General features: G+C 45.6%; 1 protein-coding gene across 7 annotated transcripts; it reads left to right on the top strand.

The window, feature by feature from the left end:
* The first annotated feature begins 136 nt into the window (after positions 1-136).
* Positions 137-25620, top strand: MAX (MYC associated factor X). Of its 7 annotated transcripts, none has more exons than XR_008508142.2 (6): positions 139-430; positions 1170-1196; positions 8809-8916; positions 22775-22898; positions 23377-23461; positions 24147-24285. XR_008508142.2 is itself a non-coding variant. In XM_045901047.3 (5 exons), the coding sequence occupies exons 1-5, from the start codon at positions 395-397 to the stop codon at positions 24332-24334; spliced, it is 483 nt and encodes a 160-aa protein (XP_045757003.1). In that variant the 5' UTR covers positions 146-394; the 3' UTR covers positions 24335-24481. The 7 variants fall into 7 exon arrangements, 4 of the variants coding, with proteins under 4 accessions (XP_045757005.1, XP_054369725.1, XP_045757003.1 ...); XR_006795103.3 differs by having other exon boundaries at positions 23377-23477; XR_008508143.2 differs by lacking the exon at positions 1170-1196.
* The last annotated feature ends 1204 nt before the right edge of the window (positions 25621-26824 follow it).

The following is a 26824-nucleotide window of genomic DNA, read 5'->3' as shown; positions in this document are numbered from 1 at the left end:
GACACGCAGACGCTCTGGGCTCCGTCAACAGACAGGACTGGCGACGACCGTGTGCAGTTCCTTATGGGATTTGTAGTTTTTCTGGAGCCAGCTGGGCCGTCAGTCAAAGGGACGACAACTACAAGTCTCAGAGGCCCCAGCGTGACGGACCCGGTCACGTGGCAGGGGGCCGACCGGGCGTGCGTGCCGCCGTTGATCCGGTGCGGCAGTGAGGAGGTGGTTCTCGCCCGTGTTGTGTGTGTGTGTGAGTGAGTGAGAGAGCGAGTGAGTGAGTGAGTGAGTGAGTGTGTGTGTGGGGGGACTCGGCTTGTTGTTGTCGGTGACTTCCCCCTCCCCTCCACCCCTCCCCCCTTCCCCGCCGCCGCTGCAGTGGCCGCTCCCTGGGCCGTAGGAAATGAGCGATAACGATGACATCGAGGTGGAGAGCGACGTGAGTCCCGGGGCTTCTTCCTTCCCGTGCGGGTTGTCAGGCGGGGACAGCGGCCGGGGCTCTCTGCGGGGCGACGGCGGCAGGGGGCCGGGCAGCCGCCGCCTCCTTCCCTTTCTCCCCCGCCCCCCACCCCCCCGGCTGGGACCGCCTCCGTCGCGCTCCCGGCTCGCTCCCCTCCGGGCTCCTAGCCGGAGCGGCCTTCTGGGACTGGAGGTGGGGTGGAGACACGCGGCCTTTAGGACCCCCACCTCCCCCGGTGGAGGAAGGTGCTGCGGCCTCCGGCTCCCACCCTATCCCGCTCAGGATCCAGGGGACTGGGACGGGGTGCGCCCGGGATCCCATTGTCCGGATCCCGGGGAAGGGGACGACGCTCAGGACCTGCCCCCTCGGTCTGCTATCACCCTCTTCCCGTGACCCGCGGATCCTGGGGGGTTGAGGGAGGGCGGAGAGGGGGTGGGAGTGCCCAGATGCCCCGAGCTGGGTGTGAGGGGAGGAGACAGTGCTCTGAACCCCCTCCGGCCAGAGTCGGATCCCGGAAGGAGGGGCGGCGCTCGGGACCCCCCTGCCCCGCTACCGGATCCCGCTGGGGGGAAGGGGGCGTGGGGTGGGGAGGGAGGGAGGGGGTCGGGCTGACTCCCCACCCGCCGCTTCCTCCGCCGCCGGCATTTTCTTTCTTATTATTGAATGTGAAGTGTAAAAATAACTTCTATATTTTCTATTTTTTTCTCTCTTATTCCAGGAAGAGCAACCGAGGTTTCAATCTGCGGTACGTCTCCTACTCTCCATTTCATTTTCATTTCCGTTCAGTTCTAGTTCTTTTTGGGGTCAGAGAGAAAAAGAGATTGTTCTATTATTTTTAGTACTGTAGTAAACTCTCCTGTTAACCGCTAAGGTGAGGCGGGGCCTTGTTTGGGGTTCTAGGTGGGGGGCGGGTTTGCAAATCTCATTCTAGACTCTCAGGTGATAAGTTTCAGTGACTGTAGGTGAGTGAAAGGTGTTGTTTGCAAAGAAATGAATCGTTCTGTAGTTTCCAGGTGGGGGATCTAGCTGTCACTATGTAAGTGTAAAATGAGAAATATAATTCTGAAGTAAACTGTTATTTCGGGGCAAAGTAGTCAGATTTACTTTGAAACAAGCAGGCTCTAAACCATATATGCATAGTTGTGTGAAGCTGAAGCCACATGCAAAAAAATCATCTTTAACCAAAAGTTAGGTGGTCATGTGACTGCTGTAGACCTGTAGAATCTAGCACAACCTGGTATTAGTCTAATGCAGAAATTAGAAATGTAGGGGAACCAAAGGTTGAATATGAAAAGTGTCACAAACAGCTTATTCTGGTCTGCCTATTTGAGTTGAAGGAGAGGTATAAAGAAAATAGAAAAATTGTTGAGGAGAAGTGGCATCGCAGAGATAGATTTGCTAAAAGGTGGTGGCTGAGACCATTCAATGTTATTGGTAATTTCTCAGGATTTTGATATTAATGTTCTAAGTAGGTGGTTCTGTGGATTTAGATAGACACTAATCTCGTGCCTTTCCAGTCTGGGACAGGACTGTGGGTGTTCCTTGAATAGATTGGAGAAAGAAAAAAAGAATAGACACAAAATAAATCAGAGTCAGAGGAAGAGAAGTACATCAGAGTGTCTAACATTTGACAGATGGGAACAGTACGAAGTTTATAGAATGGGGGTCAAAAATTCAGATGCCTCTGGGGGGCCCAGGCAGTAAGATCGTCAGGAATAAAGTGAAGAGCAGAGGTGAGGACTGGGTTCTGGATTGCACATGTCTCTTCTGAAAAGACAGCCACCAAACTCCAGTGGGTTGTTGTTATGTGGGAGTAAGGGCTCACTGTTGCCAGATCTTCCTATTTTTAAAGAAAGTTTAGAAATCCAGATTTTTGTGTTATTTTTCTGATTTTTGAAATGATGTGTGGGACAACCAAGTTGTTTGGGAACTTGTTAGAATATGCAGGATGCCACTTTGATACCTTTGATAAAAGCAAGTCCTCGTCCTTGTACCTGCTCTTCATTAGAGCAAGCAAGGTTTCTGCAGTTTGTCCAAGCAGATAAGCATTAAGAAAAAATGTTGTTTATTGAGAGCTGATATTTTCTGTAAAATCTGGAGTATGCAGTTCCAGAGGGTTTTAAAAATTATCCCTGGGTAATAGTCACTAAAAAGAGTTTGTTGTGCTTTATTTTTCCTTGAAATATTGTCAGACACTTACCTTTATGCATGTATATGGAAATTCAGTTCTTTTTTCTAGTCACTACGACCCTTAATAATGTGACCATGGAGTTTCATGTTTGGGATCCAGTCTATTTAAAACACTTTTTTTCCCCCCCAAGTCTCCAGTTATAAAATGTGCCCCAGGGCTTGATCAGGGTTGGAGGATAGGGATTGGTCAGGCCTCCTTTGCAGAATTATTATTTGACTTGGAATTACATTGGCTTTCCAGTGAGAGAAAGTTTTCTTTGTGAAAGTTTGGCTTACAGTTCTTGAAAGCTTCATGCTTTTCAAAATATCCATCCACATGGGTATTGATGTAAATAGCTTTATTAAATTATTAAAATGTTCCCACTCTCCTAGAATGCTAATGTCATTGTTTTTTCTAGATATTTTTAGTTTGGTGTGAAGGTGCCTAGGATTTTTCTCTTTGATTTTGGGAGGTGGGCAGTGGGAGTGGATTTGACCCTCTGTTTTTAATTTGACACATCTACTTGCTGAAACTTTTAAATATTATCTGGCACAAAATAATCACAATAGCATGGAGAGAAGAAGCAACAGATAAATTTTATAGCCTATCAAACAGTTACCGTGAACAAGTAGGGTAAAAAGGATTTCGGGTTTTTTTCTCCATGAATACACCAGTTTATTTCCTGCTATTTAGTATAGATAATAAATATATTTTTTAAATTTTGTTGGAAACTATTCTTAAGCTTGTATTAGTTCAGAAAAGGCTGTGGACTGTGAACAACCAAAGATTTAGGGCTATAGAAAACCTTGTAAAAAGTTACTTGGAAAAGGTTCTGTGGGTCCCGATGGAAAAAGAGGCCCTCATTTATGTTTTATAATGTCACTACAGTAGGCGCAGCCTTGCTGTGTGGGAAACGTAAGATTCTCAGCAAGGACAGTTAGGAAGTGAGGCTAACTATAACAGAAAGTGAAACTGATTGACGAATATTGTTTTCTGTTGCCTCAGTGCAAACGGAAAACATCTTCTTTAGTGACCAGTAAGCTTTGTTGAAGGAAATAATCCCAAACAATATTTTTATTACTAAATTTTATACACCTCACAATTCCATTGATGCTATCTTACTATTTTTTGGAGGGAAGAGGTTACGTTTTAAAGATATTTTCTGGGACAGGTATGTTTCACACAAAGTGATCCTTTGCTTTTGTTTCTGTTTGGGAAATTCCTTTTGGGAATAGTGAAAGTATATGAGAAATGCAGGGTCAGTGTGTTAGGAGGGAAACCAAAGCCTTTTTCAGCATCTTACCCTCCCTTATCAGCTGAATGTGTTGCAGTTACAGTACATATTAGGGGGTGTAAAAACAGATTTGTGCAGTTTCACTTGTCGACCTTCCTCATATGAAATATTTTTAACTTCTCAGCGCTCTTTGCTTCTTTAGGAATTGTAATCTGTTTAGGGGCGCCTGGGTGGCTCAGATGGTTAAGCATCTGCCTTCGGCTCAGGTCATGATCCCAGAGTCCTGGGATCGAGCCCCGCATCAGGCTCCCTGCTCAGTGCAGAGCCTGCTTCTCCCTCTCCCTCTGCCGTTCCCTCCACTTGTGCTGTCTGGCTCTGTCTCTCTCTCTGTCAAATAAATAAATAAAATCTTTTTTAAAAAGGGTGGGGGAGAATTGTAATCTATTTAGAAGGGAATGAGCTTGGTCGCCTTTGAGATTGGAATTTACTCAGGAAACGACTGTCTGTTTTACCTGGAATTCGTTGCATCTGAGAAGTGCTACACGCTGCATGTACTTTGTGTGTGCTTCAGAATGTCGACAGTGATACAGAAATGCCAGTATTGCTTCCTAAATATGCCTGTTAGAGGAAAAGGTGATCTTACATTTTAAAGTTCTTTTTCAAGATGCCCGTAATGGGGAAATAGTTGATCATGGAATCCAGCGTGGTTTTCAATTAAAATTTCATGACCAAGGCATTTTTACTCTCTTAAATGGCTATAGTTTGACAGCATATTTGGATCATAGCATTTCCAAGTTCTTTCAGGCACCAAATGATACTAAATAAATAAATAAATAAGCCTCAAAAACACATGTATTTAGTAGGTGTTAGAAATACCTAGCAGGCAGGCAGCTTCCAGCAGGACAGGTGTTGGAAAGTTGAAATTTACATCTTTTAAGGACCTTCATGAGTTTCTCATCCTAGCTGCCTGTTACTTGGTGTTGTAATTTTCATGTTGCTTAGGTTGCTTAGAAATCCAGCTTTATTTATCCTATCTGCTTGCCATCAGAAGAAATGAATAGATCTTTTCTGATGAGAATTTTGAACTTGTGTATTTTCCGTGTTTGTGTTTAATAAGAACAGCTTATTAATAATAAGCAACAGTCTCCTCTAAAATGCAATCTTTGAAATTCTTTAAAACAGTGTTTAGTGGGCAACTCCAATTCAGCATAGGCTGAGCATTTTTTATATGGAAATGAAGAAGATTCTCCCTATAGATGGGGTTAGATGTCAAGTAGCCTGAAAGAAATAGCACTGTTCTGGAGAACCTTGTGCATCCTTGAATAATGGAGCATTTATTTCCCATGCTACTTGCCTACCTAGAACTTGTAGGAAATGAGGCTGCTAACTGATGTAATGCCTTGAATGAAGATGCATTCTCTATGCAGTAAGTTGGAAGGAAATAATTTAAAGAGATTCCCCTCAATTTTGAACAGCTTGAATGACCTCCTGCAACTTCTTGGCTAACAAAATAATGTTTACTTTCAACATATAACAACACTTAAGATACAAGTCGCTTGTTAGTGTCAGAGGTGGACAAATTGTAGGTGAAGATTTGTATTCTGGCTGCCAGTGGAAAGTTTGGTGGAAATAAAATTGAGAGGCTGAGTAAAAACCTTGGCAGAGACGTCAAAGCTGGAAGCGATTTGGTGCTGGAGTTCCTGTTGAGCATCTGTGAGCCACTCTTGAGTATCACACAGCCCTTTAGGATTTCTGTTAGCTTGGGATGCCCTGAAGGAAGGGTTTTTTGGCAGAAACTGCAAATTGAGTGAAGTTGAAGGGTAGCAGCATCCAGCCACTGCTCCTATAGGATGTAAGGAGGGAGGTATTTGGGGGCCTGCTTTTGTTTGGTACCACTTGTTTTCATTATCAAACATCTTTCTCAGTATAGGCTACAGAAAACTGGCTAATTTCTGAGTTGAGCTTTATTTGTTTTAAGACATACAGTTCTTTGACCCTTCCCCCATGCCCCCCCCTTTTTTTTAACTAGTTTTGAGTTTGTGGGAGGATCTCAGATGCTTTACACTGGAAGTCTTTACCCTGTGTTTGATTCTCAACTCTGAAATCTTGGCCCTTTCGAAAAGGGTTGCCAGCAAGTGAAGACCGTTAACAAAGCAGTGATAAGCCTGGCAACTGGCCCTCCATTTGGATGATTTGGATTGGGGGACAGAGGAGCATTATTATCAGGCTGGATGGATCTCTGTGGTTTGGAAATGTTTCCTGAACAGAATTCTCAGCTTTGTGTAAAGGTTTTTCATCTGCTCTTTCAAGCCACTAGAGGTATCATTTAGTATAGAGTTGCCTGGAGTTAGGCATGTTAGTTCTACATATTTTTAACTTGCTCTTTCAAATGAGGCCTAGGGAGGAGAAATACATCATTGCCGTTGTCTCTGAGAGCTTTGAAATTGAGTCTGGTTAAGAGTAGCAGCTTGGGGACGGACATGGCAGCAGGGATTGGTCTAAGATTCTACTCTTCTGCTAGTTAAATTGGGCCTGGAACCACCACAGAAATTCCATCCACTACTTCGAGAACAACAGTCCCCAGCCCAGGCTTTCTACCAGGCAGTGGACTGCTGCCTTTCCTTGTTGAGCCAACTTCTCGAACTTGGCTGGCTCCCCAGATGAGAAGCCAAGATTTGTGCTGATGGTCCCCGGCCAAGTTCACTTAACAATCCTCTAACCAAAAGACTTGTCCGTTTGAGTCCTTTCAGGGCTCAGTGAATGGGAAGGGGGTAGTGCATTGTGGGGATGATTTGGGTGTCAGATTATTCCTAGCTCCACCCCTCTAGTGCAGGCCTGAGTGAAACCAAGTCCAGCTTGATTCTAACCTTTTGAGATTTGCAGGACTCTCCCAGAAAGAAAACAGACAATTAGGATTTTATTTGTATCAACAAGAGGAATTGTGGGTAACTCTGCTGTCCCTGCTTCTGTGCACAGCTTTTAAGCCGGGAGGAGGGCCAGGAATCAGGGTGATTTAGTAGACAGGAGGATCTTGGGCTGTTGCTGGAGACCAAAGCTGGGCAATTAATATGCATATAGATAAACCATCCTCGGAGTATGTAGCAAACGATGGAGAGGCAGGTAGATGCCAAATGCCATCTCCACCTTCTCAGTGCTTTAGGTATAGTCCAGGTAAGAGCTCAGCCCACCTATGTAGGTGACTAGAGGGGACAGTAAGTTAGGAAAGGACTAGGTCCTTAAGTATGGTTAATTCCTTCAAGTTATTTCATACTGCTGTTAGAAGGCGTCAGCATTCTTGTTCTAATGCTGTGTGATACAGCGTATGTCCCTCTAGCCTCAGGTTATATCTGGTTTCCAAACTTGGTCGTTCCCTCAGTTTTCCCATAAATTCCATGCGTCGCTGAGTTCAGCAAACACTTTACCATGAATTCAGACTTAGCAAGATTAGGAGGGTTTTAGAAGTGCCCAGGCATCTGCCCTCAAAATGAGTTGCTATGCTATGTAGAATCATGGCCTCGATGGGAACCAGGTGTCCAGTTCACCAGAGCTGTAGGTGAGGTGTTGTGCTTGAGAGACCAGGAGGTGACTTCAGTTACTACAGCTGCTCCCAGTCGCCTCTTCCTCTCTAATGTCTCAGACTTAGGATTAGATAAGAGAATTTCAAGTCCTTTCATTCCCACAACTCTTGTCTTTATAAATTTTTGTCTGTACATCTTGTCTAGTTCAAGGATTCATTTGAGGCATTCTTGTGCTGAGCCAAGTTATTTACTCTTGTTGCTTCATATCTAAAATTCCTGATGCTCGGGGTAGGTTAAAGCTATCCGAGCTTTCCCTATACAGACTTGCTCTCTGGGTTAGCTCAGTGCGACCTTGTGTATTCAGGGTAAATTCTCAGAGTATATTATTTTCCAAAATTCCCAAAGTGTGGATGTGTAAAAGTTCTTGCTTTAGACTAAGTTAAGCATCTGTGTTCCATTTGGAGGGAATGCCCTTTTTTTAGGGACCTGCGGAAGCTCTCTTGCAGTGCTCTCCAGCACTCTCTTTTGCCTGAAGCCAGAGTATTTTGCCATTGCCAGTCTTCATCCCTCTCCAGCTGATAGTTCTTTGTGATGCTAAGCAGGACAGGATAAAGACTTTGGTCCATGGGTATTTAGATACTGCCAAATAAACTTGACCTGCCACAGGTGCCTGAGGAAATTTATTCAGAGCATGTGGGTGTCAGATGATATGCTGTCTAAGAACAACCTTTCTAGCCCAGTGTGTGTGAGGGGAAGCCCTTGGCAGGATAGCACCATGGATCCACTTTAAAAAACAGGAACTCAGAATGTGGTTGGTGTCTTTATCAGCTCTGTCATAATCTCAGATTCATGGCATCTGTGCTTTCTAGAGGTTTTAGTTCCTATTGTAGAATTTGGTGAGCAGGTCTTAAATTAGTTCCTTTTAGCAAGCTGGAGACCAGACTCATGGTGATGGGTTTCACATGGAAAGAAATACTGCACCAGTGACCTTACTCCTTTCCTGGGCACCCACCATGGGGAATCTCTTACAGTGGGGGTGATCACATTTTATAAAGGGGCCCCCTAGAGCTTTTCCCTGGTCATTTCCCAACCATGGACTGGCGGCTGTTCTGTCATATAAGTAAGCTGTGGGGGAAGACTAATGTTGCAGGAGAGTTACACTTTGTCCCCGTGAATAACTTTTATTTTACTTATGCATGAGCTGGATGCATCGAGCTACTTTGGATGTTCCTGTCGCAAGCCTTGCTCACCCCTTTCTCCCCCTTCAGCAGATCCTAATTCTGGAGACTCCTAACTGCCCACCTCGACAAATCCTTCCCAGCCCAATCGCCAGGGACAGCGCTGACAGCATATACTTCCAGGCTATTCCCCACCCACCTATATACCAAGCAGAAGGAATGACATTGCTAATGTGCTCTTTCTCCCATTCTTCTAGGCTGACAAACGGGCTCATCATAATGCACTGGAACGAAAACGTAGGGACCACATCAAAGACAGCTTTCACAGTTTGCGGGACTCTGTCCCATCACTCCAAGGAGAGAAGGTGAGTTTATTGAGAAAGCTGATGGCCACCGCTTACTTGAAACTTGCTGGGGGGCTTACCAGGGGCTTTCCTGTCTGGAAAGAAATGGAAGCAGAGAGAGATATTCCAGTTATGTGATTTCCTTCATTGTTGATTCTTTGGGGTATCATTACACACCTACTCTGTTCTTAACAAATAATGACAGATGGGATGGAGCTGCTTATAAGACATTAGTAGGAGTCATCCTTTAAAATTAGAATTAATTATAATAAATTACTCATTCAAGAAATGATTATAACTCCACAGTACAGAGAATAGCCCATAGAAGTTTGGGATGACCCGAAGGATTTCTGAAGTCAGTGATTCCCTAGACCTCCATGAGAATTTCTTTCGTATGGTTCAAAGTTAGTACTTATTTTAAATGAGACCTCTCAGGGAAGGTATGTGAACCAACATGGACACCAGCGATCTTCCAGTTCCAACAGCTGTTATTTCAAGGCATACAAAGAGCATTTTAAGCTTTGGGACAAAAGACTTAAGGAAAGATACATGTTCATGAAATGGAGGGAAAAAAATAACAGGTCTTCTGCTTCCCTCCACCCCACTGATGGCCTTCCAGAAACTAATGTTTTCCCTGGAGAGGTAGGCACCAGCTGTTTCTACATTTGAAAAACAAAGTTGGAAGCTTTGAGTAAAAAGCCTATGGGTTAGGGTCACTTCTTGGAATTTGGAGAAAACATCTATTTGCACAGTTATATCCTTAACACAGAATGTAGTCAGCTGCTCTCCGCAGCAGTTCAGTGATATGAATGGCAGACTGGGAAGAGGACCTGTGCTTTTTTGTTCAGTGGTCCAGTGTTCTTAAAAGCCGCTATCTTAAGAAAAACCATTGCTTTCAGGTACACTTTGAATGACTCTCCTGATTTAGCTCTATGGCTGGGGGTCCTGAGTTTGTTTGGTTATCCAGAGTCAAATTTAGAACCATTATAGTTTCACTTTGTTTATACTGCCGCTCTGGTCAATCATGTGCTTTATACCTTATCTAAGGTGTGGCTTTCTATGTGGCTGAAGCATGGAGTAGGTCTGACCTTCATGAAAAAGGCAAAACAGGCCATGTGAATACCTAGTATTGCAAAACCAGAATTTGCCATGGGTTAGGCCTACTTAGTGTTGACTTGGTTTTGTGGCCTTGAACTAAGGTGCTTACCTAGAATAACAACATTCCTGGGCACAACACTCTCAGAGCAGCACAGAAAATCTTTATGATGGAGAGACAGACTCATCCTTTTAGTCAGAGGATACATGTGCAAAGGATTATTTATCTCTTGTGCTTGTCTGAACTGTTGACAGTGCTTATTCATATGCTGTGGTATCAGCACGGCTTTGGTGAGCTAAATGGACAGAGCTCCCTTAAGTCTCACAGCTAACCAGGAGTGGCACGAAGGCAGTGTTTCCCAAGAGGTGGCCTGTGGCTCACTCCCTTCAGATTCACTACTGACTGCCATTCTGGAGGCAGGCCTGGGGATTTAGGCATTCTTAAGTTTGAGAACCCTTTGGGAGAAGCTGGTCATAGGAGCTCAACTATACCTTTTTCTTTGTCCAGCGTGTTTTGCATTGCTGTAACATTCTTCTTTAAGTCCTTAAAATCACAGTATCCTGAATCCCGTTGTCTCTTTTCTTCAAGAAAGTTGACACTTTAAATTTGGTAGCCTTACAAACTGAATAGTTTGTCATTCGTTGTGGCCTATTCATTTATTCAGTCACTCCATTCATCAAATGTTTATTGAGGGTCTTCTGCATGCTAAGAACTGTTCTAGATACTAGGGAAACAGCAGGGAGCAAAACACACAAGCAGAGGCTCTTATTCTGGTGAGGAAAAGATAGAAAGTGAGCTAATAATGTAAAAAATTGTAGTATGTCAGGTAAGTGCTATGGAGAAAATTAAACAGGGAAGGAAGGGTTGTAGTTGTTTTTTTTTTGTTGTTTTTTTTTTGGGGGGGGGTTGCAGTTTTGTTGGTTTTTTTTTAAGAGTTTATTATTTATTTGAGACACAGAGATAGTTTATTTGAGACACAGAGATAGCACCAGCAGGGGGAGAGGCAGGCAGAGGGAGAGGGAGAAGCAGGCTCCCCCCGAGCCAGGAGCCCGACATGGGGCTCGATCCCAGGACCCCGGGATCAAGACCTGAGCCAAAGGCAGATGCTTAACTGACTGAGCCACCCAGGCGCCCCAAGGGTTGCAGTTTTCAGTAGGGCAGACAAGAAAACTCACTGGTAAGGCAACATTTGAACAAAGGTTTGAAGGAAGTGAAAGGAAGAACCAGGTATCTGTCTGGTGGTAAGCATTCCAGGCCGAGGGAAGGCAAGTGTAATAGCCCAAAGGCAGGAACCTGGGAGCATTGCTGGGCCTGTCAAGAACAGAGGCCAGGGTGGCTGGGGTGGAATGAGTGAAGGGACTGTGGCAGAAAATGAGGTCAGAGAAGTAGCAAGACCAGGGGAGAGGAGCGGAGTGGTGGAGGGGCCAGGTTATGTGGAGCCCATTAACAAAACCCTAGTGTGGGAATTGACCAGGTACTTTTTTGATCTCAGAATCCTGTTCTGTGTTATAATCCAGATATTTCACACTAAGCATGAGTAAAGTCACCCTGAGCCCCTTCCCACCTGAATTCCACCATCTGCATGATTTTCCTTGTCTGCCAGCATTGTTTCACAGATGCTGGGGGAGTCTAACAGAAAGAATACTTTGTCTCTCAGTCTAACCAGTGCTCACTAAATGTTGTAATTTTTTACAATTATGGTATTTGAACCAAAGGAGATTGGCTAATTCTTGATTTGTATTGCAGTAATTAAGGTTGCAACATTATGTAAATAATTGTGAGTTTGCGGGAGCTCAGATCCAATTCTTGCAGGAAAGGCCTCCAGTCTCTTTTGATTTGGGCATCTTTTAAGTTCCAGGTGACTTCTCACTTAATATTTGAATCACCTATCATACGTGTCCTAAGCTTTTTGATTTTTAAAGCAAAACCAATCCTGGGTGAATTGGATCCTAACCAAGAGTGAGGGATACTTGTATTAAAAAAAAAAAAAAATAGCTTTAAATGTAAGGCCCAGACTCTATCCTCTGTTTTCTTTATTTTTATTATAACATAAACGTTACAAAAAGTGGTCACCTTTTGCGTAAGTAAAAAAAAAAAAAAAAAAAATCCGTAATAACCAACATCTCTGTTGCAACATAGAAGTAAGTACAACGGTTCTGTGAGGTTTTATAGTAATAGAATTGGACATTTGCTATTACCGCTGTTCCTGCCATCATTACTGTAACATAGATGAGGAAGCAAGCTTGAGATCATGATCCCCATCTGTAGCTGGACAGGGACTAGAACTCAGGACTGCCGATTGCCAAGGTCAAGCTTTCTCCCACACTGGAGGGGTAAACAACTTGAAGATATTTGAAGAAATCTTTCTTCAATATTTATATCTTTATATTGGGAGCTCCCCTTAGGTAGAGCTAGTAATCTTGACTCTATGTCATACTGGGGCTATTATTACTAGAATACTCTCTCCTGAAGTGGCATATGTAGGTGACACTAAAGTACAGATAGTTGAGGATCATTTAAAGTCTGTAAATTTTTCTGAGTCCACATAGCTTCTCTGAGAAATAGACCATTATAGTTGGGCGGTCCATTTGGGTTTTGCCATAGGTCCCAGGGTTAGCAAGTATACTCTTGAACTCTATTGCTTGACTCTTATTTCTGACGTAGTTCTTCCACTGGACATCCCATGGAGAAAGATGGGATGGAAATAGAACCATCAGCCAGTCAACCAGAGAAAGGGAGTAAGGGCAAGAACAACTGTTCTAAGGGTGCCTGGATAGCTCAGTTGGTTAAGCATCTGCCTTCAGCTTAGGTCATGATCCTGGGTTCCTGGGATCGAGTCCCATGTCGGGCTCCCTGTTCAGCAGGGAGCCTTCCTCTCCCTCTCCTTCTGCCGCTCCCCCTGCTTCTTCTCTCTCTCTTTCTCTCAAATAAATAAATAACATCTTTAGAAAAAAAAAAAAACTGTTCTACAAGAAGACATTACTTTTTTTTTTTAACAGAATTAGTGTTTGTGTTAAGGGTGCTAGGTTGGGTACTAGGGAGTGTTGCCCAATGGCTTGCTGGCACTGAGCTCATCCTGTTTATTCGGGTTCAAGACCTGGTGACCAGCCCATCAGTTTGCCTTCACATGGAGATGTAATTCTGCCCTCTGCTCCGTAAGTTAGCCACAGCATCCAGTCTCACTGTCTCCTTAGCATCGTTGACTTTAGTGATAAAAGGTTCTATTGCAACATTGCCATTTGTAGCTGTACAGTGGTTTAGAGAAAGTTCTCATTTTTTAAGTCTCTTCCTAAGTGCCTGTTTATCTTAATAGTTAATTGCTCTTTTCAGGCAGTTGTGCTATGGATTTCTCCTTTTTGGACAGAGCTGTGTTAAAAAGAGATAACATAGGGGTGCCTGGGTGGCTCAGTCGGTTAAGCAGTTAAGTCATGATGCCAAGGCCCTGGGATTGAGCCCCACATCGGGCTCCCTGCTCGGCAGGGAGCCTGCTTCTCCCTCTCCCTCTGCCTGCTGCACCCCCCCCCCCCCCGGCTCGTGTGCGCACTCTCTCTCTCTCTCTCTCGAATAAATAAAATGTTTTTTAAATTTTTTTTTAAATAATAAAAAGAGATCATATAACCTAAGATGAAAATAAAGAAAACCAGGGTTTCTTCTAGTGAGCATTAAGTTCAGAATTCCTTCCTTTGGGGTAAGAACATGAGTGCACTGCCCCAGTCAGCTCCTACTAATGACTCTGGCACGTGGCTGTGGAGAGCCACCAGAGGAAAGCGTGGGCTTACTCAGTCCTTGAACAAAACAGCAACAGCCAACATGGTTGTGTGCACCTGCTTAATTAGGACCCAAGACCCATGTGAGTGCTGTAGAGGTTTAAAAGGTATAATAGACAGTTCTCCTCTTGAGGGTCTTGTTCTCTCGTTGGGAGAGAGGATTATACTTACCACTTAGCAATAATAAGATGACGTGCTGAGCATTAAATAAGAGGTTAAAATACTGAGCTAATCGCTTTCGTTTCCATTAAAGCCTGCTTTTCTTAACATGTTAAGGTGTTGATACCAAATAGCTCCCTTATACCAGGGAACCTGACGATTCTTATAGCTCAAGGTCAGTCTCCTGTTAAGCTCACTCAGCACTATGACTGGAGCACTTAACCCAGTTGTAATGGTACATATGTTTGTGTGGTTACTTGGTGACTGTCTGCCTGTCGGCTATATGCACCGTAAGAAGTACCGTGAAGGCAGGGAAAACATCTTCTGTTCCTATTTTTTCCCTCGGTGCCTGGCACACAGTAGGCTGCATGACTGTTTATTCACTGAAGGCTGGAAGCCCCCAGCCACCAGGCCGCATTAATACTGGCAGAGGCTCATCCTCGTGGGCACCTTTTAAGGCATGCCGTTCGTTCAGCAGCATTGTTTCTGTGTCATGTAGGGGCTGTTGAAGGGATTATCTTTTAAATAAAATGTAAGCCACAGCCCTAACCATTTCACCTCCTTACTCATTAAGGTTGTTTCCTAGCCAGACTCCAACCTGGGCAGTTATTTTCTTCAAAATTAATTTTTCAACGAGGCACCTGGGTGGCGCAGTCAGTTAAGTGTTCAACTCTTGGTTTTGGCTCAGGTCATGATCTCAGGGCTGTGGGATCGAGCCCTGTGTTGGGCTCCATGCTCACTGCGGAGTCTGCTTGAGATTCCCTCTCCCATCTCTGCCCCTCCCACTCATGCATGCACGTGTGTGCGCGCTCTCTCTCTCTCTCTGAAAATAAATAAATCTTTAAAAAGAATTAATTTTTTCAAAAATTTAATTTTCTACCTTAAATTTGTTGTCCATAGTTGCCAAAGTTTCCATTGAGCCCTGGGCTCAGCAACTGTAAATGTACTGATTTATTAAATTCTTTGTAAACTGTATTTATGTGCTACTGAAAACCCTCCCAAGGCTTTTCAGTGCCCATCAAGGTAAAGACTGGCATTCTGTGTTCTCTAAATAAGGTACCCAACCTTGCCTTCCTGCTTTTTTCTCCTCCTTCCCTTACTGTGGAGGTGTGTATGCTCTCCTCTGTTTCCCCAAGAATGTCATTTATCAGAGTTCTTCCTCTTCTCAAGGTTTGACTTCAGCCTTAACCACCCAGAGGACATCAGTGTTTCACAGTAAAGAGACCCACACACGAGGGCCCCCCAGCCTGTGCACTCTTTCCTGCTGGAGCGCCTCCATGTTTCTCCCTGCCTGGGCCTCCCCTGCCAGTCTGTGTCTCCCTGACTGCCTTCAAGGCTCATATCAAGCAGTTCACCACCCAGAGAACCCCGCAGTATTGCTCTCCCATCAGCCCCAGCGGGCATGGACTTCATGGGGCCTCTCCTGTGTGTCCCTTCCCTCTCTGACAATCTTATCACCTGAGGGGTGTACTCCTTGAGGGCAGAAGCCTTGTCCCATTCTTCTGGAAGTCTCTGCAGTGCAGAGCAGGGGAGGGCTCACTCCTGTGGAGAGGACTAGAGAGCCAGGAGGCTGTTGTAACGTTTTTCCAGATTGAGATTTGGAAGGATACTGGATTGTTTCCTAGGCCTTCCTAGGAAGCATTTCTTTTTCTTTTTTCCCTGTAGCAAAATTGCAAAAATTTTAGGAAAATGGGAAGAAGAAAACAGTACCCCCTTTCTCTAACACAACTATAACCTTTCCTTTATTCTAAGATTCTGAGACAAGTGTTGCCCTGTACATGTTTAATGTGAGCCACAAATGCATCTTAAATTTTCTAATTGACATAGTAAAAAAATAACAGATGAAGTTAATTCTAATAATATATTTTATTTAACCTAATATGCAAAAATAAGTATGACTTCAACGAAATCCCCTATATCTTATACTTAATAGCACAGCTTAACTCAGTCTAGTCACATTTCAAGTGCTTATTAGCCATTTGGACAGTGCAATTCAGACATTGCTCCCCACTCCACGCCCCATGTTAATATGACTGAAATTGGGTGCCGTCTTACAGTGGGTGTCAAAAGAAACTTGCCTTTTTTTTCCTCCCCCAAAAAGCTGCTGTTGCTAAATTCATGGAATAATGGATGGAATCTAAGAAGCAAGGAAATGATAGTGTTATCAATCTGTATATTCCCTTCTGGTTTCTTTGTATACATGCTTTACATGGGTGAAATGTTATAGCTTCTTGTTATCACAGATGATGTTTTTTGCCCAACTGATAGAGTGTTCATATTCAGTCATTAGGCATGTTTCTATTGGCCAGTTACGTTGTTCCCCGGTTTTTAATTATGTAAGAAATGTAGTGATGACCATCTTGGTGTAAATGACAGTTTCCATCGAATAGATTCCTAGAAGTTGGATTGCTGGGTCTAGCAGTAAGAACATCTGGTTTTTGCTGTGTGTTGCCAGAATGCTTTCCAAGAGGATTGTTTTCATGTCTTTATTCTTTCATTTCTTATTTTTTAAAGCAAGTGCTAAAGACTAGTCTTTTTTAAAAATCAGTTAATTAACATATAGTGTATTATTAGTTTCGGAGATAGAGTTCAGTGATTCATCAGTTGCAAATAACACCCAGTGCTCATTACATCAAGTGCCCTCCTTAATGCCCATCACCCAGGTACCCCATCCCCCCACCCACCTCCCCTCCAGCAACCCTCAGTTTGTTTCTTATAGTTATGAGTCTCTTACGGTTTGTCTCTCCCTGATTTCGTCTTATTTTATTTTTCCCTCCCTTCCTCTATGATCCTCTGTTTTGTTTCCTAAATTTCCACGTATGAGTGAAATCATATGATATTTGTAAAGACTAGTCTTGACAGTTGTTTTAAGAGTTCCAGTTTTACCATTCTGGAATTTTTTTCGAGAGGGGGAACTAATTTAGTAGGCAAAAGGTAGTAATTAATTTTGTATTTTATTACTTGTGAGATTAAATCCTTTTCCACATGTTTATTCACCAGTTGTATGTCCTCTTTGGGGAACTGTGTGCCTCTGTCCTTCATGAATAAGTGTCACACCTTCATTTCAAACTACCTAGGGCACACAAAAAAAGAACACAAGGTTTTGAAACATGATTTGTGTTGACCCTTAAACAAATGTCTGACACCTGGCTTTAAGCTCCTTAAAGGGCATGATGACTACCTTCCTGTAGTAACCAATAAAATGGTCCTTCAGGCTATAGAGGGCCTGCCAGCAGGAAGCTTTGAGGGTCCAAGTGGCTGGGCTGGCTCCGGCCTTCACAGCCTTCCAGCCTCCCTTATTGGCATTGATGGGGGGTTCCAGTTTGGAATGAACTACTTTAATGTAGACCCAGATTTATTGTGCAAATTCTTGAATTTTTATTTTAAGAAGATGGCTTATTCAAATGGGAATGTATGTCGGCTTTGCCCTTTCTCATTACCTTAATATGTATAAAAGCTTGTGCAGGTTTCAGAAAATAATGGTTTTATGTTTCCTTAAAATATGTAGTGCAAATCAGATGTCAGTTAGTGAGGCAGGCAGTAGTTCTATTTTCATTCCCCAGAATATGGCGTTTTGGTTCTTGCGGGAACAAGGCAGTGGTAACGTCAGCTTGGTAGGATCTGGTTTTGACAGTGAGGAGGAAAAGTGAAATATGGCCAAGTTGATTACTTCTCGAGTCTGGGTTAGGACCCTAGCGAACAGCAGTGGTGTTCCTAACATGAACATTCTAGCACTATTCTTCTCTTCCTTACCTCTCTCCACCTGCTTTCTAAAACAACATGGGTTTTTACACAAATCCAGATTACTATAATAAGATTTACATCTCTGGAAACGTGTGGAACTCTTGCCTTAGATAAAAAATTTTGAGATCTGTCTTAAGTGGGATTTAGTAACCTTGGATTTCATCCTAACATCAGTTAACCACTTCAGGATTCAGTTGGGGCCTTAAAAAGGTTCTAGTTAGAATCCAGCTCTTGGGTTTGGGTCCTTTTGTGAACTGTGTCGTCATTTCTTGCTGCAGCACATGAGGTGGGTGCCCTGTGTTCCCGAGTACAGTTCCATTCAAGTGGGTGCCTCTGGAGGCTGGGTTGGCCCTTGCCTCTGTCTCCTTGTTGCTGTGGGCAGGGATCCACCCCGCAAGGAGCGGTGGCACGAGCCCAAGTCGGGACAGGAACATGCTGGGTACCTCAGCCACACCACCCCGTGGCTTCTGCTGTGTCCATCTTGGTCGTGCCCTTGTTAGGTAATGAAGCCAACAGCACTGTGGGGAGCCGGTGTCTCCCCTCCCCGGGGGCCAGGGTCAGTCTGTTCTCCCATGCTATCTTGTATCCTCAGGCTTTTTCTGTTTGCTGCTTCTCTGCTGGAAGCCTGTTTGGTTTTCACCTGTCTTTAAAAGAAAAAGAGAAACAGTCTTCCTTCCATGGCTGCTATCATGACAAGCTACCTTTTTCTCATTGCTCACTTTTTCAACCTAATTCTAAAAAACTAGCCTTCAGCTTCAACTCATCCCTATGCTCATTACCTGTACGAGGATGATTTACCTAAACTCTGACTACCCCAAGGAAACCATCCTCACCTGGGTCTTCATTGACATGTTGTAGACGAATCCCATGACCCTTTCATTGTCCTTTCCCTCCTGCTCAGACTCTGCTATGACAACACTGTCGGCATTTCTGTGGATCTTTTCCACAGCTTCCTCTGTTCTCCCAAAGTAGAGGTGTCCTGGAGGGCCTGGGTTCAAATCCTGACTCCACTACCTGCTGGTAAGCCAGTTAGAGCTCTGTGCTTCAGTTTCCTCATTTATAAAACAGGGGAACTAATACAGCAGAAGGTTGTATGAAGATACCTGGTGTTTAATAAGCCCCCAGTAAGTGTTTGCTGCCGTCACTATCCTCATGCTCATTTATATCGCCACAATGCGGCCATGGCTTTGGAACAGGACCTGGGCAAGGCTGTCCGGGGAACTTCCGCGCAGCTCCCAGAGGTGGGGCAGGAGCCTGAAGAGCCGCTTGCCTTAGCTCACGCTGCTCCGTAAGAGGCCCGGGACCTCTTCGTCCCCTCAGCCACAGTGTGTGCTGTCTCAGGGCTGTGTCGGTTGCTTCTCAGAAAGGCAGACTCAGAATTCGTGCCTTCTGATTGTAAAACTAGCAGGAAAAAATTATCTGGGTCCTTACTAGGTGTCCAAAGGCAACAGTTCATCTGTGGACACACTGACTTACCAAGTTCTATCTGCTGAGACACACACACACACACACGACTCCGCCAACAGTGCATTTCAGAAAACAGAAACCGAAAGCTCAGGGCCATTCCATAGTCCATGCCATAAAGCCGGGGGCCACTCCACAGTCCGAACCATAAAGCCCAAGGTTCTTGTCTGTTTCTTGTTTACTGTTCACATAGCAGAAACTCCTAAAGGCACAGAAGGGCCTGCCCACACCTTAATCCTGTGGCTGGGCACATGATCGCATGGTTTGGAAAGCCAGGAAGAGGGGACTTTAGATGTCTAGCGTTTTCTAGTTTCAACAGTTTGCTTCCAGCCCCTCCCCTCACCCGCCGGGACTAGACCTGCATGTAAATTTGGGGGAATTCTGTATTTTGTGCTTTAAATTTTTTTCTTGTTGGATTTTACTTGGTGAGTACTCTGGGTAGGGGAAAATAAAGTTAATTGAACCATTCTTTTGGACTTGGTAAGGGGTGGCCTGGGATGCTTGTGCTCTCAGCAGGGGATGGAGGAAGGGCTTTGCTTACCCTTTTGGAGGCCTTGTGCTGGCTTTCATACCAGTGCAGCCTTCTTTGGGGACCTCTGTGTTCTGAGCATCTGTGCATTTGATCTTCATCTGAAAACTGCCCTGAAATGGAAACTTCCATCACTCGCAGGATCTTTTTCCCTCTTTGGTTTGTTGTGCTGTGCTTACTGCTCACTTTCACTTCATGGTTTCATGTCTGACTATGTGAAGAAGAATCTAGTAGCACATGGACTGCTACTCACTGTGGTCATTCATTAAGAACAGTCCTCACTGAATTCTCAATCACAGGAAACAAACTGAGGGTTGCTGGAGTGGGGGGTGGGGTGGGCGGGATGGGGTGACTGGGTGATAGACACTGGGGAGGGTATGTGCCCTGGTAAGCACTGTGAATTGTGCAAGACTGTTGAATCTCAGATCTGTACCTCTGAAACAAATAATGCAATATATGTTAAGAAAAAAAAAAAAGGAGAAGGTAGCAGGAGGGGAAGAATGAAGTGGGGGAAATTGGAGGGGTAGACGAACCATGAGAGACGATAGACTCTGAAAAACAAACTGAGAGTTCTAGAGGGGAGGGGGGTGGGAGGATGGGTTAGCCTGGTGGTGGGTATTAAAGAGGGCAGGTTCTGCATGGAGCACTGGGTGTTATGCACAAACAATGAATCATGGAACACTACATCTAAAACTAATGATGTAATGTATGGGGATTAACATAAGAATAAAAAAAAAAGAACAGTCCTCACTGAACATTTGCAGTGTTGCTTTCTGGGAACTGTTAGTTGAAAAAATAGGCAAACTTTAAGAGAGACTGGGATGTAAATATGCATAGCAACTAGATCATTGATGGGGTACATAGAATTTGGAGGGCTAGGTGGAGTCTGAGAGAATTTCTAGTCAGATAAGAAATAGCCATGGAGAGGGCTGCCTGGGTGGCTCAGTCGTTAAGCGTCTGCCTTCGGCTCAGGTCATGGTCCCAGGGTCCTGGGATCAAGTCCCAGATGGGGCTCCCTGCTGCGAGGGAAGCCTGCTTCTCCTTCTCCCACTCCCCCTGCTTGTGTTCCTGCTCTCACTGTCTCTCTCTCTGTCAAATAAATAAATAAAATCTTAAAAAAAAAAAAGAAAGAAAGAAAGAAAGAAATAGCTTGGAGAGCAAAATTCAGTCTGCGGTCACAGAGCCCAGAACGCACCTGTCTCCTGGATGCCTAAAACTCTTCCTTGCCGCTCTGCCACCGATCCTACAGTAATTCTTTTCAGTTCCATCTATAGTATACAGAGGAGCAGAGTATTTTAATTAGTCCTTTCTGATTATGTGCCTCTTTTTTTCAATTTCTCCCCTAATAATTACATCCTAATAAGTTCCCTTCGGCAGAAATGGGAAACGGCGTCGGAAGCAGCCTTGCAGCCAGGGTTGCAAGCCCCCATTGCTAGGTACTCTCATTCTTGCTACAGAAGCCGACTGACTCCAGAAACACACCTGGCTCAGTCTCCACTCTCGTACTCCTGCTGTGCTACTCTCCTTGCCCAGAGTGACCCTTTCCCACAGATGTCACCTCAGTCTAATGTGTGTGTGCGTGTGTGTGTGTGTGCGCGTGCGTGCACACGCACAGCCAGGGCCAGTGCCTGGCACACAGTAGGTAATCGCTCCAGCCAAAAGCCATCTTTGCCGTGGCCTTTCTAATCTGTACTACTCAAGTTGCACTTGTCGGTGCTGCCCTGTGATTTGTCTGTGTATAGATATATTTATCTCCTCAGCTAGATAGTAAGTAAGCTTCTGGGCCAAAGAAGCCATGACTAATACATTTTGTTTCCCCACAGTGTCTGCTCGGTACCTTGCACATAATTTGCAGCAGATAAAAATGGTTAAATATGAACAATTTCCTTTTGAGGAAATTGCCTTAAGCATGCTATATAAGAGGAAAGCCTGGAAGTTCTGGTACTTGGGAGGAGTGGTGAATAAATCCAGGCCTTGCAAACTTCTCTGACCCGCAGCCCAGCCTGAGGTATATAAATTGAGATTGTCAGGATTTAATACAAGTAGATTTAGTTTTGCTAGCCTGAGCGTAGATGTCTTCTTTGCCATTTTCCCCTGTTGTGTTCTGGTTGTTTAGGACCCGCTAGGATTGTAACACAGAACTGTCTGGTACTGCCCTACCCTGAGTAAGAAGCTTTGCCACCGCACTCAACTTCTAGACTACCCTGCCTTGGGTGTCAGTCCTCGGGCTTTGTACCATTCTACCAATTTGGCTGGTTAGCCGCCTGGCTATGAGTAACTCTGGCCATGTTTGCAACCTGGAGGGATTCTGATTCTTTGCAGGCATGTTGGACCTCCAGGGGCCAAGTAACCTGACATCCATTTTAATGGCTTATCAACTTGTTCCTCTAACGGGGCAGTGCCTGGGCTGCCCATGCCCATGGCCATGGTCAAGGTGTGGTTGCTTCCTGAAATGGCCCAATCTCCTGCCCTTCCTGTGTTGACATCAAGCTCAGACAGCTCTCACTAAAGTCTCTGCAGCCAGGAAGGCTGAAATAATGACACAGCAGCATGGCTCAGTTGGAAATGTTAACGCAGTCAGGGTTTGTCTGAAATCTAGGGACCTGGATGAAAAGCTTTACACCTACTGCAGTTCTGAGCTGGCTCCCCCTAGAACTTGCTCTTGTCTCTCTGGCCCAGCTGCCCGTATCACTCCCTAGCAGAGAGTGGGCAGCGTAAGCTCTCAGTTAAGTACTATTTTAATGTTTTCAGACGTAGCCAGGCTGAAGACTTGAAAGCAGCCTAAAGAACCAAAGGGGCTGGGAGGAGTACAAGTTCAGGAGTCCGATGGATCCGAGTTTGAATCCAGGCTCGGCCATATGTAGCTGGTGACTTCGAATAAACCAGTAAGGTTCTCTGAGCCTCGGGTTCCTGGTGGAGTTGCTTCAGAGCGTGCTGCCGGGAGGCCCCTGGACCGGCACGGAGAAGGCTCCCAGCAGCAGTTACTATTTCCTCGGTCCTGTCCCGCCTCACCCTCCTGCTTCTATTCCCCTGGGCTGCTCTTGCAGAAAGGCGTGGTTTCCTCACTGCTTGGACTAGGTCTTTATTTTGTTCCCTTTGCTTTTTCTCCTATGGCAACAGGCTTCCCGGGCCCAAATCCTAGACAAAGCCACAGAGTATATCCAGTATATGCGAAGGAAAAACCACACACACCAGCAAGATATTGATGACCTCAAGCGGCAGAATGCTCTTCTGGAGCAGCAAGGTGAGCCCCTGAGCCGGTGGGGCCTCTGGCCCTGCTGCGCTCCGGCCAGGTCAGCGCTTCGCACCTGGGCCTGCAGAGTCAGAACCAGTTACGGAGCGCGTGTTCATACGCAGCTGCAGCCCTGCTTCTGGGGCCTGAATAGTTGAGTGTTAGAACCATCCTGAGGAAGGACCTGAGCCGCCAGTGAGGGAACAGTGGAGTCTAGGGGTTGGACGTTTGGAGACTTTTTTCTGACCTGATCTCTCCCCTTCTTGGGGCTCAGGTGCTCTGCCTGCAGTAGGGGTCACACCTAGCATCAGGTGTCTCAAAAGAGCTTTGAGGTCCTTGGATTGGAGTGTGCTGTGTAAGTACCAGAAACTCCAGGTGTTCAGGGACAGTGAGCCCTCCCCATTGTCAATGATAGTCCAATCAGGGCAGCCTATGGGCCAGGCCCATGCTGTTCTCCAATGCTCACACCCGCCTTTTCCTACAACCACAGGGGAAAGCGAGAGCTGATCAAGTTCTTTGTTCCTGGGGAATTCACTTCTCTTCCTCCCTCATGGAAGATGCAAGTAAAAGGAAATGCAAGTAACCACCTGGGTTAGAACACCTCAAATAAAATAAAATAAAATAAGATAAAATAAACGGGTTGACCTTCCAGGCTCAAGATGAGCTGAACCCCAGGGGATGGGCAGCGGGAGGTGGCAACGGGTTGGTTACTGGGCCGAGCAGCCTGCATGTAGGGGCTGTGTGTAGAAAGGCCCAGGTTTTCTGTGTGTATTGGTGACTTGCTTCCAAGTGTCCAGCTTGTCTTTCCAAGTGGATCTTGTACAAGAGAGCTAAGCCAAAACTTTGGCTGACACATCCTATGTCATCCTTTCCTACTGTTGTGTGGCCTTCACACCCTTTGTGGAGCCTGGCATGGCCGGGCCAGCTTTCCCTCTGTCACTGCACTGCTGGGTCCCACAGGGAGCTTAGGCTCCTGTCTCTACACTCGGCTTCCGTGGCAGGACGGTGACATCACAGGCCTTCTCTTGAGGGTTGGGTGGCATTGCAGAGCGGCTGGCCATGTCCACTGGACCCCTGGGTCTGGCTGGGAAAGGAGGAGGGAAATGAAGCGTGTGGGTGGAACAGCCACCAGAAGGGTGTTACTTCTGAGCCTCGGGGGCCAGCAAGCCCTTCGGAAGAACAGGCTGGACCCTGAGCTGAGACTTGGTTACTCCCCCAGTCTCCAGAAGGCTGTAACCCGCTCGCTTGGTTGCCTTTCAGTCCGTGCACTGGAGAAGGCGAGGTCGAGTGCCCAACTGCAGACCAACTACCCCTCCTCAGACAACAGCCTCTACACCAACGCCAAGGGCAGCACCATCTCTGCCTTCGATGGAGGCTCGGACTCCAGCTCAGAGTCGGAGCCCGAAGAGCCCCAAAGCAGGAAGAAGCTCCGGATGGAGGCCAGCTAAGCTCCGCGGGGCAGGCCAGCAATACAAACTGTCTGTCTCCTCCATCGTCCCATCCTCCTTTCAGTTCATCCCTAGAACCCTCACAAACATTTAAGAGACTTTTTTTTCTCTTTCTATTTTTTTTTTTTAATTTTATTTTTACGTAGAAGCTCTTGGATAACAGCTCTCGTTCTCCTTCCCCATTTCCACAGTTTTGTTGTTTTTTTTTTTTTTAACATTTCCCTTCAGGGATTCCCTGTCCCCACCAGGAATTTTTAAACCAAAACACCCCAACTTGGCAGCTTTTTCTGTGGAGGACAGACGGCCGGCCGGCCCTCCGAGCACATGGTGTCCTGACCAGCCACCAGCTCCTCCGCCCTCCTGGGCCCTTTCCCCCGGGCCCCCCTCACCTCCGTTTGATAGACTTTGTGAATCTGTGGACTGCTCTACTTTAAGAAGATGACCGGTTTGGAGTAATCAGAATTAATCCCCCTTCTTTTAAAGGATTTTTTTTTTTTCCTAAAAAGCTATCGCTATTAAAAGGCCAGATCCTTGAAGAAGTCTGTGGTATAAAAACAAGTGGGGACAGAGTTGCAGCACAGTCTTTGGCCTGTTTCACTCCTGCTTCTGTCAGCCAGCCTTAGGGAGGGCCGCGTGACACTCGTGGGGTACGTGTGGGGGGCAGCGGTGAAGTGGTAGCCGCCGAGGGGTGGTGGGGGTGGGACCAGGAGGGAGGATCGGGTCGGGGAGAGGTTTTGTATTGAGGGCCAGTGATGATGTTTTGATATTTATTTCCTGCTACTGAAATTTGAATCTGAGTGAATTGTCCCTATTTCTGATGATGTCGGTATTGCAAAGCGGCAGATTCATAAAGTAATGATCAAATCTTCCTTTCTTTCCGTGTGTATTTCTAAGAAATAGAGCCAACTGATTTTGTATGTAAATACCAAGAGCAATTGACCTGGTACTAAACCCGCCCCCCAGTGCGGACCCTTCCCCACCCTCACCCCACTCCCGTTCCACACATCCTGGAACCCGTTCCCGTCGTGTGATCCAGCCCTGGTCCTGGCTGCGGTCAGCAGATCCCAGTGAAGGGGTTTGTGTGTTTAGGCCTCATTTCTTTGTCTTTTTCCTACTCCGTTCCTGGCATTTGCTGATTTCTAGTGTGTACTCTGTAGTCTCAGTCCGTGTTTGATTCCATTCCATGGAAATAAAAAGTATGTTGTACATACTGCCCAAGAATTGTCTTGCAAGTTAAGGCTTTCCCCTTTACTATAAGACTATAAATAAAAACTTATTTTATCCTTCTTGGTGGTGGTGTCTTCTTGCCCTTGCAGAGGCCAAGATGGTTAAGGGAAGAGCCCTCTGGAGGCCACGGGGCCCGTGGGGAAAGCTAAGAGAAGGCAGAGCTCCTGGAAGTCACAGCAACCCCCTTCTTGTTGTAAGGGCTCAGCTCAGCTGACCAGGCCAGGGGACGGGTAAACCAGTGGTGGTGACTTTGCTCATTGGAGAGTAGCTTTTTAAAGTTCCAACAGGGATGGGGTTATCCAGAGCAACATTTCTAGAGACCGTTCCTATTAAATAAATGACCCTTGGGGAATTGGTAGCCCAGAGCTGTGGGTTTGGGTTTCTCTTGGTAATGAATGCCCAGTTCAGGGGTGACTGGTAGTCTCTAGCTCCTTTGTGTTTCTAGAGAATTCCACCACGGTAAGAGGAGGCAGCAGAGCTGCCCAGGGCTGTAAATACAGGAGGCTCGTTCACAGCATCATGTTAGCTCCACTCGGCCTAGGGACCAACACTGGCCTGAACTTGTTTGACCTTGAAAGGAAGAGAATTTATGGCCAGAGCACAGCTCAGCTTTGGTTTTCCTGTCTGGCTGACAGGAAACATTGCTATTCCTAGACCAAGGGAGGGAGTGAAGTTAAATCAGTTCTTTGATTTGTCCCTCTCTTTAGAATGGTAGTGCTCAGGCTCCTGTCAACCAGATGTCAAGTTCAGAGCATCTCTTTGGTTAATGGGAGTTGATAGGTAGGCCGTGTTTCTACAACAGGCAGTTTGGAACATGATCAAACCAAACCCCCAAAACCATGATTGCAATTAGGAAAACAAGGATGCTGGGAGAACAGCATCCCATTTATTAAAGGCACTCCTTTCCAAGACAGGAATAGAGACAAGAATAAGAAAATGAGAATGAAGTTAGGTGATTTAATAAGCCCTCAAAGGTCTCATGCTTTCCTCTTTTTTGTTGCTGTTTATTATATCTCTGTATATCTGGCCTTAATTATAAATCTCCTACACAATTGGCTCGGAAGGGAATGGGTGGGCCTCAGGAGCAAGCTGCAGGTGAAGCTGTGTTTTTGAGGTGGAAGGAGTGTGCAGCTGGGTATGTGGGAGGTGGGGAGCGGGGAGAAGGGCAGTTGAGCCGTAGGCGATGGCCCCGAGAGCCAGCCCTGGCTCCAGGATATCGGCTGGACAAGGGCTTGAGTTTTCGGCTCCTCAAAATTTCAACAA

The sequence above is a fragment of the Mirounga angustirostris genome, unplaced genomic scaffold (genome assembly GCF_029215605.1).
Source record: "Mirounga angustirostris isolate CCGP_5_RB_7025 unplaced genomic scaffold, mMirAng1.0.hap1 SCAF_9, whole genome shotgun sequence".
NCBI lineage: Eukaryota > Metazoa > Chordata > Mammalia > Carnivora > Phocidae > Mirounga > Mirounga angustirostris.
This window is presented reverse-complemented; position numbering and strand designations above follow the sequence as displayed.